The following is a 13,070-nucleotide window of genomic DNA, read 5'->3' on the forward strand; positions in this document are numbered from 1 at the left end:
TATCAGAACCCCCCCCCCCCCCCTTCTATCCTCTCAAAACCTCTCTCTCTTTCTCTCTCTGTAAAGATGGCTTCGACGACTGCTGTAACTGCTCAGGTCACAAACCTTAACGGGCTATGCGACTGGAAAAGGCCTTTCGCTGCTTCACTTCCCTTAGGTAACTTCACTTCCTCTCTTTGTCTTCAATTTCCCATTGTTTGGTTCCTGAATAACAAATGGAGTATTTTTGAGAGAAAAGCTTGGACTTTCCTCTCTTTAGTTTCCACTAAGTGACTGTTCATGAGCTTATTATTTATTTTTTGTTAATTTAGGGTTTTGGTATTTATGGTTAAAATGTCAAATTTTAAGTGTTATTGACTTTAAATGTTGTTGGTATTTTGTCAATTTTAATTGCAATTGTTGAAGTGATTGAATTAGTTCAAAGAATGGGGCATTGAATCAGAGTTGGATAATTCTATAATGGATTTTTAGAGTGGCTACTCGTTGTACATGTTAAGGTTTATGCCCTCGTTTTTACTTTATAGAAAGGTGGCTTTTGAGATGCTATTTTTTTGTTGTTGTTGTGAGATGATAAAGCTAACCCTTATAACAGAAAAAAGAGGTTTTTATTTTTATTTACTTTTTTTTTGTCGCAGAAATTGACTTTAATAAAAGATTTAATCTATGATTAGGCAAATGTATTTGTACCTGGTGGAAGTAACTCAATATATCTGTCTATTAGTTGAGATTTGGTTATGGATATGATATGAAATAACCGTTCAAGCTATTGTTAAATAAGATTGAGAGGAAACAGAATAATCCAGAAGAGAAGGATAAGAAAAGGAAAAAGGAAATGAAAAAGGGACATGTTTAATGCATCATTATTGTTTAAGCCATCAAGTGTCTTGGTTTCTTCACCAATTTCTTTTTTGACAGAGAGTTACGGATCAAACTCTGCTAGTATTTTCTTATTATGCCTGTTGCTTTCCGGGAACCAAAGATCTATGTTAGTTTGTTTCCTTTCAAAACTTTGTTTGCTTGCACTTCTTCTGCTTATGCTTGTGCTAATCATCAAATATGTGGGTTTACTCTTTCCCCCCTCCTGTTTAGCTTTCAAGTTCATTGGATAAATAATTGCATAGTTATGGAAATTTTCGTTGTAAAAATTATATGGACCTTTTGAACTATGAGTTACCTGCTTATGATTGTAGTAGTTGGCTCTTAAAGGAGTTTACTATCTAGTTCTTTGTGTTTATGTCATTATGTTTATGTGCTTCTCAAGTATACATCCCCATTGCATTCTCTCCTGCTTCTGTCTTTAATACTATGTTGCTTACGGAGAAACTAAAAAGAAAAAAAAGGTCTTAAGTGTATCATTTATCATATTTTATGGCTGTCTAGACATGTTGTATTGGGAATGTTGTTGCCTATTGGTGATTTTGGAATATAATTAAAATTACTATCAACAACTTTTTGCCATCATGTCATTTTAAGTGTTAAGATTGTTCAATTTTTCTTATCTAGGTGGTTAGTAACTAATTGATTGTTTATGCTTGCTTCCGTGCTTAATAGCGTTTTCTGCCTTGCGGATTGAAGTTGCAGGAAGACATTATGGGTTGGAGATCATCCTTTCAAAATTATGCCCCTTTTACTTGGCATATTCTGGTTTCTCTGTGAATGTTTGGCTGGATGCTTGTCCATTCTGTATATCTAATGTTGAATTTCTTGTGACTGTCTTCTACCACTGCTTTCAGGTAACCTGAATTTAAATGCAAATGTTGTTGGCAAGCAGCTGTTGTCTTGGTCCGGCAAGCAGAAATCTGAGCGAAATTACAGATCTTTCCGTGTGATTGGTTTATTTGGAGGGAAAAAGGAGAATAGTGAGAAGAGCGATGATGCACCTTCAAAGGTAACCTGTGAACCTTCTTCTTCTAGTCTGTGTCGTGTTGAACTTAAGTGTCTTCTATATAATTAGATGATAATTGCCCCAATCTGACTGAGTTTGCTGTGCTTACATTGTGATTATGGAGATGATATTTTCTCTTTATTTATACTCTAATATTCCCCTTTTTTTTGTCAAAAAAGAAAAAAAATATTTCTTATTGTTTTTTATTACAGTTCTCTAGGTTTAACATTTTATTTGTTGAAGTCTAGGGGTAGCATATAAAAATAATTATAATGTGTAAAGGAAAGCTTGTGTACTAATGCTAACTTCTTTTGTGGCCCACCCATACTGTGTTTGAGAAGACGAGTTAACATTATACTGTACTGTGTTACACATATCCTTTATGTTGATGGCGGCTCTCCATCAGAAATATCTGGGAGCTTGTTAATTGGTTCTAATAGCTGAGAAGGTGAGAATTTGGCCAAACTACCAATCATATAAGAGAGCTATCTTTGTATCTGCATAAAGATCTTAAAGCAAGTGTACAATGGTATCATTTTGTCAGAATCTTGCCATTATTGGCTTAAAATTTAAGACATTATTTTGACACATAATATGCAGGATGATATAATAGATACATGGTGCTTCTGTGAGGGATTGCAATTCTGTCTTCCTTGAGGAGTTTTTTCTTGACCTGAGGCAATTTGGAGTTTGCATCTTGGCATCTGTGCTCAGTCATCTTCTAGGTTCTCAATTATCTTTTTAAAAGCAACACATCAGAAAAAAATCTTGAATGATTCCATAGCAGTGCCTTGTAAGAAATTTTTGCATTTAGCAATCAAACTCTTTTCTGCTCAACTTGCACTAATTTTAGGGAACAAATCAAAAAATCCTTTTTTTTTTTAAGAATTTTTTTACAAACCAAACCACAAGAATAAATATAAATAAATCCACATATAAGATCTAATTATCCAGATTGGATTATGAATATGGCCTTGTATTATTGTGCGTTCACTATTTCAAACATTTCCTAAAAATAGATGACAAGTTTTTAGACTGAACTCTCTTCTCATTAGGTTCCGAGTTTTTTTTTTTTTTTTGAGGGATAGGAAATGAAGACTTCTGAGAACAAATATTGAAACGGGAAGAAAAAGGGAAAATAAATCAGATTGATTTTTCAATCAAAAGTGCTATGTGAAATTGCTGATGCTACTTTCTTGGCAAGAACAACCTTTCCTGTTGTGATATTTTTGACTTGGAAAGATAGACTGTGATCCTTCTCTTTGACACCAGCTCTCTGTTTGGCTTTAGGCAGGAATATTTGGAAACATGCAGAACTTATACGAGACTGTAAAAAAGGCACAAATGGTTGTCCAAGTTGAGGCAGTTCGGGTGCAGAAAGAACTTGCTACGTATGGATTACATATTAAATCAATCTTATCTGAATCTTTAATTTTGATGCCTCTGTGAATCCTCAATTAACTTCCTTTTGTTTTATTGTTTGCAGAGCAGAGTTTGATGGTTACTGTGAAGGTGAGCTAATCAAGGTATGCTATTCTCTCTACGCACATGTCTGAAGCGTGTGTGTGTGGTCTTACTATTTTAGTTATGGTGGGATGAAGAGATTTAAAAGCACCATTTGGTCCCCTTTGGTTGATTCATCACATTAAATGTCAAGTATACAAAGAAATGTAGTTCAATGAAAACAAAAGGTAGTTATTCGACATGTGCCAGATACAGGAACAGCTGAATGTGGTGTTGTATGATTGTTGCTCTTATCTCAGGAGTGACCTTTCCATGTTGTTGCTTTTGAGAAAGCCTACGATTGTGTATTAATGGTTGGAGTGAAGGCTACATAGCTGTCAATATTGTAAGCATTAACTGCACCTCCATTGGTTTTCATGGAAGTTTTGAACTGTGATCTAGGTAACACTAACTGGCAACCAGCAACCTGTACGGACAGAAATAACTGAAGCTGCAATGGAATTAGGTGCAGAAGTGAGTACAGTAGTTGATTGATTTTATATTTTCTTTTGCTAAATCACAGAATGATGATATCTTTCATAATTATTTTATCAGTTCTTTCTTAATGAAGTTAATGAGTGTATCTGTTCTCATTGTATGATTCAATTGTTTATGGTTATTTGCAGAAACTTTCACTTTTAGTTACCGAGGCATACAAGGATGCTCACCAAAAGAGTGTCCAGGTAGAACCTTTGCTTCTTTTAGCAGTGAAAACCCCCTTCCATTTTTTATTGTTGAGCTAAAATCTGGACCTCGTAACTTTCTCAGGCCATGAAAGAAAGGATGAACGACCTTGCCCAAAGCCTAGGAATGCCACCAGGACTCGGTGAGGGGTTAAAGTGAAGGTGCATTCCTCTCATGATGGTGTCCAACATGCGCATCAATTTTGTAACTGGACTGGTTAGAAGTGCTTTTGGTACCATGACTGGAAATTTATTATCTGTTTATCGTAATAACTGTTTAGATTCAAAAGAAAGAGTATTTTGAAATTTGTGATCTTTGTTGTAATAACATTCAATAATAATTGGTGGTTAAACTGAATCAACTAGTCAATCAAATTCTACTTCATCCCCCACAAAGGAAAGAGCATAGCATCATGAATTAGGGGGGAATGTAGGCAGTGCAGTAATGATACATTTTGGTAAAACTCTGCTCCTCCATCTCTTCTTTCAAGACTTTAGTAAGAGTTACCAAATATTTTTAATGCATTTTCTCATTCTTTTTTTGTGAGTGTTGTATTATTTTACACTGAGAAATTTTCCCTTTCAAAGTTATCTTGTCAATATTGGCCAGAAGTAGATGCTTGTCTGGGAAGGGATATGCATTAACCTGGTAAAAAAGCCTTAAGTATCATGTATTTGGTGACATGAATGCAAAAATCTTTCGTCAACTGACATTTTAAGCATTAGTGTGTTCCTGATAGGCAATTTTGTTTCTCAGAAAAACCTTCAAATTCCTCTGCTTGCACAGAAGATTTTGTAGATGGTTTGGCATTTGATTCAGTGATCATCTGGAATGACAATTAGAATCCGTCTATGAAACAGAATAGAACATGTTGCTTTAAAATATATTATCTTCTCCGAATGGATGACCCAACCCTAGCTGCTTCACCCATCATTTGTATGGGGTTTCTACTGATTTATGGATTGCTCCACATATCAGTTACTCTTGCTCAAGCCATTGTCTCAGATTTTGTCAAGATTTGGGTAGTTCTTTCCCACCCAAGAATGATCTGAAAAGAATGAAAGCTCTTTCTGGTTGAAATAATGGAACTTCATGGCCTGCTCCTCTCACAGTTGCGAAGGTCAGCCCCTTGTAAGCTTCTGTCCATCCTCCAACCTATATCATAGGTTACACTGTTAGTTGTTTTTCAAGCTCTCTTTTGTTACTGAAATAAAACTTGAAGAACAGTTAAAAACCATGCTGAAACACATTGCGCTTTACCTGGTCGCCTGAGTACCAAGGGTGCCACCTAGTTTTAACAGGGAGATCGAGGTGACTAAGGGAAAACCTAGTGGCAGTCACCGGAACCACTGAATCTGTGTCACCGCTGCATCAAAAGAAAAACAAAGTCATTAACCTCGGGTGTTTTTTTTTTTAAAAATGGGTTTTCAAATGAATCATGCATTGAATACATGATGGTGAATGAACGACAACTTCTTCTAAAGCTGGAACTCTATCATGCTAACATGGCAATTGACAGGTGTTTTTTTTTTTTTTTTGAATTTAGGATAATTTTTTTTTTAGAAAAATATCATAATCTAGAAAATGTTTAGAAAATAACGCAATTTAAAAAGTTATATATAACATCCGCACTAATTATTTATGGCTCTAGCTATTCTCAAATGGTTTTACACAAATTACAATAAAATAAAAAAAAGAGAGACAAATTATAAGAAATTATAAGAAAGAGTTAGGAGAGATGAAAGAAAAATAAAATGTAAAAGATATATCAAAACTCTAGTGATAATACTATTGATATTATTAAAAAGATTTTGACGAAATAAATCTAATAACATCAAAAAAGATTATCAATGTTGATTGTAGTGGTTCATATAATCTGTTTAGAAGCCAGTAAGTCACTTTGTTATCTTTAAACATTTTTTATGATTCTATTCTTGTTATTATTAGTATTATTTTTTAATATCGTTAAATTTATGTTGTTAATTTTTTTTAATAATATTAATAATATAATCATTATAGTTTCAGTATCTTGAAATTTTTTTTTTTAAGTTTTTCTCTTGTATCTTTTAACAATAATTTGTGAAAAAAAAAAAAAAAAAAACCTCGCTACACATGCCGCTCAAAAACACACAAGCTATCTATCACCTTTGACGGGTCATTTCACCTACTATGATTACCGTTAGTAACATTGGTATTATTGAAATTGTTTTGTCGACATCTCTATGACAACAGTAATGTGTCGATATTGAAAATTTTACTTTCCCCGTGATTTTTTATTTTTTATTTTTTTTCTCTCCTCTTTTTACTGTAATTTGCGTAAAGATCGAGAGTAACTAACACATGCGACTCGCTCTAAACTGTGCCGTTTCCAAGTGTCTGTGAAAAACAATGATGGTAAAAAATCTCATAATCTAATGCAGTCAAACAACGAAGCAGAAGCTCCGGCATGGACAGTCAAACACTCAGCCTCTCTATAGCATAGCACTCTGTCTTTTACAGTAACAGAGCTTGCAGTCAAAGAAATTAGAGGACCGGTCAATAGTTATTTATGTGATTTGACACCTTTCCCCTCTGGAACACCCGCTTATATTTCTGTTTAACAGTGATTATTAACAGCATAATTAACCAATGATCTGAGATTTGTCAACGGGAACACATAAGAAAATTACCTGAAAACCCAGATTCTTAAACCAGCCGCAATCAGCTCCTTGTATATGGGTAACATGGAGGCTTCAGAATCCTTCCAGTTCTTATTCAGGACATCACTGCCAAATAACAAATACTATCAACCTATCAGATGATCAAAGGAGGAGGAAAGCATCGCGTCTTTGCCTTTTTTTAGATGTAGGATGTTACCTGCAAGCAGTCCATTTGTAAGGAATTCCGGTGACATTAGCATGCATTGCCTCTTGCACTTCAGGTCGATTGTAGTATTTCTCTGCATAATTCTCAGTACATGGATCATAACCAGAAACCCTTCTACGGAACAGAGTATTCTTCAGCCTCATAGTACTATTTGGAAGTTGCATGCAAGATGGTGTATAAATGCTGTATGGATCAATACTCCCAAATTCATGGTACATTGCATAATTCACAGCATCATCACATTTTTTAGAGGTTTTGTCATCTGTGAAATTGCAATTATCAAGAATTGCTCGGTAAGTCTGATCCGATATCATTGAATGTGTCCACCAAAATGCAATAGTTCCAATGCTGTCATAGTTGGTATCTGTGACTGCATTTCCTACCTGTAAAAATATTTCTCTCGAAACTTGAGATCTTCTTGAATCTTAAATATCAGCTTAATTAGTATCTCGCAATATTTCTCAAATTTGCAAATTAATATATTTCACTCACAATGAATCCTTTAAGATTGATGATGGGACGTGGATACGCTTTATTGTAATCATGGATTTTCTTTGCCAGCTGGGGGACATAATGCCCTAATAAGTACATGAGAATAAGATCATATCATCCCCATGCATATCCTTAAGAACTAGCCATTTACTACATATTTTCTTTAATATATTGCTGCTTAAATACCTGCATAACTTTCACCAGCAATGTAGAACTCTCTATATTTGTATTGAGGAAATCTTGACATCCATCTGATGAGAAAAACTAGAGCATCCTGAGCTGTTTCACAAAAGAGGATATCTTATCATTGCACGAGCATGATCATCAATGGCATTAATGTAATTGTTAGATGATACAAATATTTATAAACCTGTCCTTTTGTCTCCAGAATCTTTAAGATTTGAGCTTGTGTTTGTGTATGAGAATCCCACACCAGCTGGTGATTCCAGGAACAAAATATTTGCTTCTGTGAGCATACAAAGGAGATGTAATCTCAGCATTAGAAAAATTAAAGAGAAAACTTTAACAAAGTAAACAATGTAGGTAAGAAGTTGTGTTCTCTAAGAAGAGAAAAAAATAATAATTATTGCATTATAGTTTTTTTTTTTTTTTATTACCTCTATTCCAAGAATATTTGTTCATATAAAGAGATGAACCAGTTCTATTTATCAGAAACGGCCCGATTTCTTCCGATGCTCCATATGCCACCGATGAACAACCTGGTCCTGTACTCACACACACATATGATTAAATCTTACATCAGTGTGATTAATTATTTTTGCCAATACTTGATTGGAATTATTTTAAGCGTTGATAGTGATATTCAGAACCAATCTCAAATTTATTAGGACCGATATGGAGCAAAAAGATGAAGCAATTAAAATAAAATAAAAATAAAAATAATTGTCGAGAAGAAAGAAGAGGAACAAAAAGACAACAAATTAGGCCCAACTGGACCAGTTCCACTTTACCATGCTTCTCTTCCTGTCAAGCAAGGTGATGAAGTTGTGCCCCAGATCTCTAGTGACGCAGAATTGTGGAAGAAATTTGTCAAAAAAAAAAAAAAATTTAAGAAAAAACGAATTTTCTTTGTTCTTTTTAGATTTTTTTTTCAATTTTCATTGTTAATAAAAAATAGAAAATGTGTTCGTTTGTTAAGAGCAAAGGTGAACTTTTTCACCGGAAAAATAATAAATACATCAAAATTATAAACATTTTTTTTTTTTATAAAAAATCAAAACCTTATTTTATAACATTAATCTTAATATTTTATGTTTTTGATAATGTAATTGTAGAAAATTAATTATATTTCATTAAAATTAAAAATTATCATATAAAAGTTATACTTTTAATTCAAAAATAATCTTTGTATACAAATTAAAGAAAACATTTGCATTGTTCATGTCTTTTTTTTAATTGAAAACAATGTAAAGCTTACAAAGAAAAAATTCTAATATTACTTCGTGTTGATTTTAGCTTGAGAATTTCCATTTTTTTAATAAAATTCCAGTATTTCAGAAAATTATAATATATTTATAATTTTCTTCAAAGCTCAATTTACTTTCAATAATCTGCAATAGGGCCCTCATAGTTAGTACAACCACATTTTTTATATGAGAAATTGTTTATGAACTAAATTTCACTGTTTGTAATTAGTTAATCATGCAATTGATAGAAGATGTACTAGGTTTTACTTTATTTTATGTTTTGTTCTCTCGCATGTCCTCCATTATCGATACACTTGTGACCCACGTTATCATTGTTCTTCCTTGTGCTTCGTTTTGATCTGAAGATTTTCAACTCCCCCTCCATTTCTGGGTCACCAAAAATCATCATCATGATGACCCTTTTCTTCTTCTGGATGCGCGTGCTTCGAGGAATGATGTGAGCAGTGCTGTTATATAGACTAGTAGTTGCCACAAGTTTCTCTATCTTTCACTCCTTTTTATTCTCTCTCTTTCTTAGGTCAACTCAAAGAAGCAAGACAGAAACGCTAGGGCAAAAGAGAAAAGAAGCATCTTTTTTCTTGGGATAACAAGGGACAGTTTGCTAGTGAGTGTGTTTGGAGGTGTTGTGTGGTGGAATGTGATATTTTTTTTTTCTGTGAAATCTATTTAAAAAAAGAAGAAAAAACATGTAAAATTTATTTTTGATAATGGTGTTCTGTGCAATAAATAAACTGTATATTCAAAACAAAAAGCTATCACACCCCACCTATCCACGCTACCAAACAAGAAAAAAAAGGTGGTTATTTTTCTGTGGCCTTTTTGGCTTTTTGCTTTGCTTACATTATGAATCACAGAAAGCAAAAAAGAAAGTGACTAGAAAAATCAAAGAGTTTAAGGTGTTCTAAAGGTGGAATAAACGTCACTTGTGGAAGAAGAGGAATAAAACCCTAAAAAGATGCAGACAGAGAGAGATCACGAGAGCTCATGTGGCTTATTTTGTTGGGTTTTGGCTGTGCCTAATAGACAACTAGTCGTTTTTGCTCTCTTTCTTTCTGACTTGATAATCTTTATCAATTTTTAGAGTGGGAAAATTTGGGATTTTTACTGCCTTGTTCACCTGCAAGAATTTAAGGGTACTGTCCTATTAGAAAGGGCATTAAAGCCCAAGGCAGAGAGTGTGTTTTGTGTTAATTGGAGCATGTACAAGAGGCAAGACGTGAGTTGGGGCTCCATAGACGTCATAAATAGGCACGCACGTTCCCTTCATTTATTGAGAGGCACAGATATTTTGGCTTATCATTAGGGCATCATACAATGTAACTTCAACAATTAATAATGATCTTTGCTTAGCTCAAACCAAGTTATAAATGGTGATCAGCTAATATATATATCAAGTTATTAACTAACTTCATGTTTGATTCTAATTGCAGATCATTAAGGGAAGCCACCTTCATGGTTTTGACTTCTTTGCGTGATCTTTTGTATTTTTGTTGAACTCACTTCTATGAAAAAAAGAAGCCAATCCAAGGCCCCATGGATTCAGCTTAAAGTCAACCACACCATGCATTTGCGTATCGAAATGTTTAAAAAATGCAGTAAAATCACCACTGATTTTGATCCTGTATGAAAATTATCTTCCTCATTTCCTAGCTACGATCACAGCTTAATTTTTGTTGTATAATTCAATTGAAATAGTTCAAGTCAAGATGATAGCCAAGAAAATATACAAGGTGCTTTCAAGGGATAGTAAGAATTTAGCTAAACTGACCTCCATTGAGCCAAAGAACAAGAGGTTTCTTGTCAGGAGTCGTTGTAGCTTCTGTCAAATAGTAAAAGAGTGCACGCCCATGTTTCTCATTGACAGTAACATAGCCAGAAAACTGTGAAAATGTGACTGGTGGTTGACCAAGGAGAGACGAGATTCTATCCAGTTCTTGCTGTTCTGTCAAAGCAAGAAGGGCTGTGGTGAGTGACGAAATGAGAAGGAGGCACAAGATCAAGAGATGGGTGGTTTTGCTTTGAACTGCCATTGCAACCTCCACAAAATGATCAGAAGGGTTCCCTCTCTCTTTCAAGAAACTATGAAATAGTAGTAGATACTGTTGCTATGAACTATAGATACTGTGAGATATTATACATAGAACTGAGTGAAGGTATTGATAGAGCTTCAAGTTAACGCTGCTGCTTTACCACACTAGTAGTGCAGGTTGCAGAGCTAAGTGGACCTCTCTCTCTCTCTCATGAGATTTTAGAGAGAAAGAGACAGAGAGATAGAGGTGGGTGTGTGGAAGGGAAAGATGGACCTAGATCAGAGCTTGGTTAATTAGGAACCACCCACAGGAGGGATCATTAATGCATCACAAGTCCCTCTCTCTGTCTGAGCTGTACACAGCACTTGCGCCAAACAACTAGAGCTTATTATTATCTTATTTGTTACCTTTCATTTATTAAGAAACGGGTATTAATTGGGACCAAAAAAAAAAACTCGAGGCCAGTCTGTATTTTAAGATGTAATTCATAGATGTATTTTGTTAGTGTCACTCATGGAAGAGATAAATATATATAAAAAAAACAGAAATATATTTGATTAAAAAAATATTATTAAAATAAATTTGTTTTAAAATATTTTTATTTTAAAATAAAAGATACAAGAAACATATCCTCTCTATCTCTATTACCTTATCTCTTCAGTTTTTTTAAAATAATCAATATGCTACCTAAAGTTTTCCTAAAAATATTCTTTTAAGAACATAGAAGGGAAATATAAGAGAAACAACACACTTGTGCCTTAAGTTTTCTTTGAAGTATTTTTGAATCTTTAATATATACTAATACAATACATATGCTGGAACCTGCCGTGACAATGCATCTTCCTGGATCCGAAACTGTATGTAATTGCTAGAATTGTATATGATCTTGCTGGGATTAATTGGAGGTTGTGTAAACATGGTGTTAATGCTGAGATTCCTTGAACAAATTGCTTGTAATCTTGTTGTAAATTTCAAAACTTTAGCTGTAATTAACTGTAGGTTGTGATTTAGGGTTCTTACTACTGACTGTCCCCAGTGATCTTGCTGTCTCAAAGGTTGTTGTCTGTGTAACCATTAATTGCTTGAGAATCCTTAACATTCCTCGGCAAGATCGTCTCACCACCATTGGTGATGTTGCTCCTGGACCTGAGCATTTCAAAACGAGATCGAGGATGAGTTTATTTTATCATCAAGTCAACAAGCTGATGATCATGTGATGAAACATGGCTAACATTCAGCAATCCTTTTGTAACATAATCACGAGAAATTTAAAAAGGAGCCAAAATGCTATGATAGAACCAGAAAAATGATGCGAAGGCAGTCTTTGAGGCAATCATTAACTGGACTTTCCACGTTGAAATTCACGAACTTTAACACCTTCATGAGAAATTTTAAAAGGAAGCGAATCAAGCTCTGAAAGTTCTACAGAAAGAGGCGGCTTGTTATAGACTAGGTAACTAAGATGCAACCGAGATGATTGCTAAATTGCAACCAGATATGTATTGAAATTTTAACATCAAAATTTTCTTTGTATGATTACTTATCCATAAATGGAATAATTAACTCCCAATATATGTCTAAAATTTATCTTTAGACTTGAAAAAGTATTATAGCTCCAAGTGGGAAAAGATTTAAAATAATTAATGTTATATGTGAATATTTTAAGGTTTTTAAATAATCAACATCTCATTTAAAACGACAATAATTAATGAAAAGTTTTTTGTTTGTAGTAGCCATCAAATTCTGTAGGCGAATGAGTTTGTACTAGACATTAAACGACAAGCTTCCAAAGCAGTCCTATGCAACGGCATGCCATCTCCCTTTCACTCATGTCCTCTCGTGGTCCTAATCTGAAGGGTATACAAAATAAGAGCTCATAAAGCTCAATGGCTGTGGGGTTCGGCTCTTGTGACCTCTCCTCTAATGGCCTGCTTGTTTGGTCCCTCGAATATATATGGGACGAGACCAGGGGTGGTAGCTAGCTGGCCGGCCGGCTAACAGGTCTGGTCAAACAGGTTCTCAGTTATTTTTAATAAAAAAGTCGTCCCTGTCAATTAAATTAAACTTTTTTATGTTTTCAATTGCCTACTATAAATTGTTATGTAGCTGAATTTAATAAGTAAAAACCTAACAATTAAGTAGCAGCAACTATCCATATATATA

General features: G+C 34.2%; 2 protein-coding genes across 2 annotated transcripts; one reads left to right on the top strand and one right to left on the bottom strand.

Moving 5' to 3' along the window:
- On the top strand, nucleotides 1–4,429 carry LOC118034373 (nucleoid-associated protein At2g24020, chloroplastic). The gene is made up of 7 exons (XM_035039645.2): nucleotides 1–157; nucleotides 1,734–1,888; nucleotides 3,176–3,276; nucleotides 3,372–3,411; nucleotides 3,791–3,862; nucleotides 4,015–4,071; nucleotides 4,157–4,429. Exons 1-7 carry the CDS (start codon nucleotides 67–69, stop codon nucleotides 4,229–4,231), a joined length of 591 nt encoding a protein of 196 aa, XP_034895536.1. The 5' UTR covers nucleotides 1–66; the 3' UTR covers nucleotides 4,232–4,429.
- A 386-nt stretch (nucleotides 4,430–4,815) lies between these two features.
- LOC118034372 (serine carboxypeptidase 24) lies at nucleotides 4,816–11,201 on the bottom strand. Its single transcript, XM_035039644.2, has 9 exons — nucleotides 10,646–11,201; nucleotides 8,047–8,154; nucleotides 7,800–7,895; nucleotides 7,616–7,708; nucleotides 7,430–7,515; nucleotides 6,929–7,320; nucleotides 6,742–6,837; nucleotides 5,333–5,438; nucleotides 4,816–5,227 (listed from the first exon to the last, which is right to left on the bottom strand). Exons 1-9 carry the CDS (start codon nucleotides 10,905–10,907, stop codon nucleotides 5,084–5,086), a joined length of 1,383 nt encoding a protein of 460 aa, XP_034895535.1. The 5' UTR covers nucleotides 10,908–11,201; the 3' UTR covers nucleotides 4,816–5,083.
- Nucleotides 11,202–13,070: the final 1,869 nt, after the last annotated feature.

This window comes from Populus alba, chromosome 18 (genome assembly GCF_005239225.2).
Source record: "Populus alba chromosome 18, ASM523922v2, whole genome shotgun sequence".
NCBI classification, from domain to species: domain Eukaryota; kingdom Viridiplantae; phylum Streptophyta; class Magnoliopsida; order Malpighiales; family Salicaceae; genus Populus; species Populus alba.

Excerpts from the sequence above, each read along its gene's own strand:
- LOC118034373 (XM_035039645.2), top strand. The coding sequence starts at position 67 with ATGGCTTCGACGACTGCTGTAACTGCTCAGGTCACAAACCTTAACGGG. Across the intron at positions 3,277-3,371 it reads GTGCAGAAAGAACTTGCTAC|AGCAGAGTTTGATGGTTACT; the intron begins GTATGGATTACA and ends TATTGTTTGCAG. Across the intron at positions 3,863-4,014 it reads CAATGGAATTAGGTGCAGAA|AAACTTTCACTTTTAGTTAC; the intron begins GTGAGTACAGTA and ends GGTTATTTGCAG.
- LOC118034372 (XM_035039644.2), bottom strand. The coding sequence starts at position 10,907 with ATGGCAGTTCAAAGCAAAACCACCCATCTCTTGATCTTGTGCCTCCTT. Across the intron at positions 8,155-10,645 it reads TGTTCTTTGGCTCAATGGAG|GACCAGGTTGTTCATCGGTG; the intron begins GTCAGTTTAGCT and ends GTGTGAGTACAG. Across the intron at positions 7,321-7,429 it reads TCAATCTTAAAGGATTCATT|GTAGGAAATGCAGTCACAGA; the intron begins GTGAGTGAAATA and ends ATATTTTTACAG.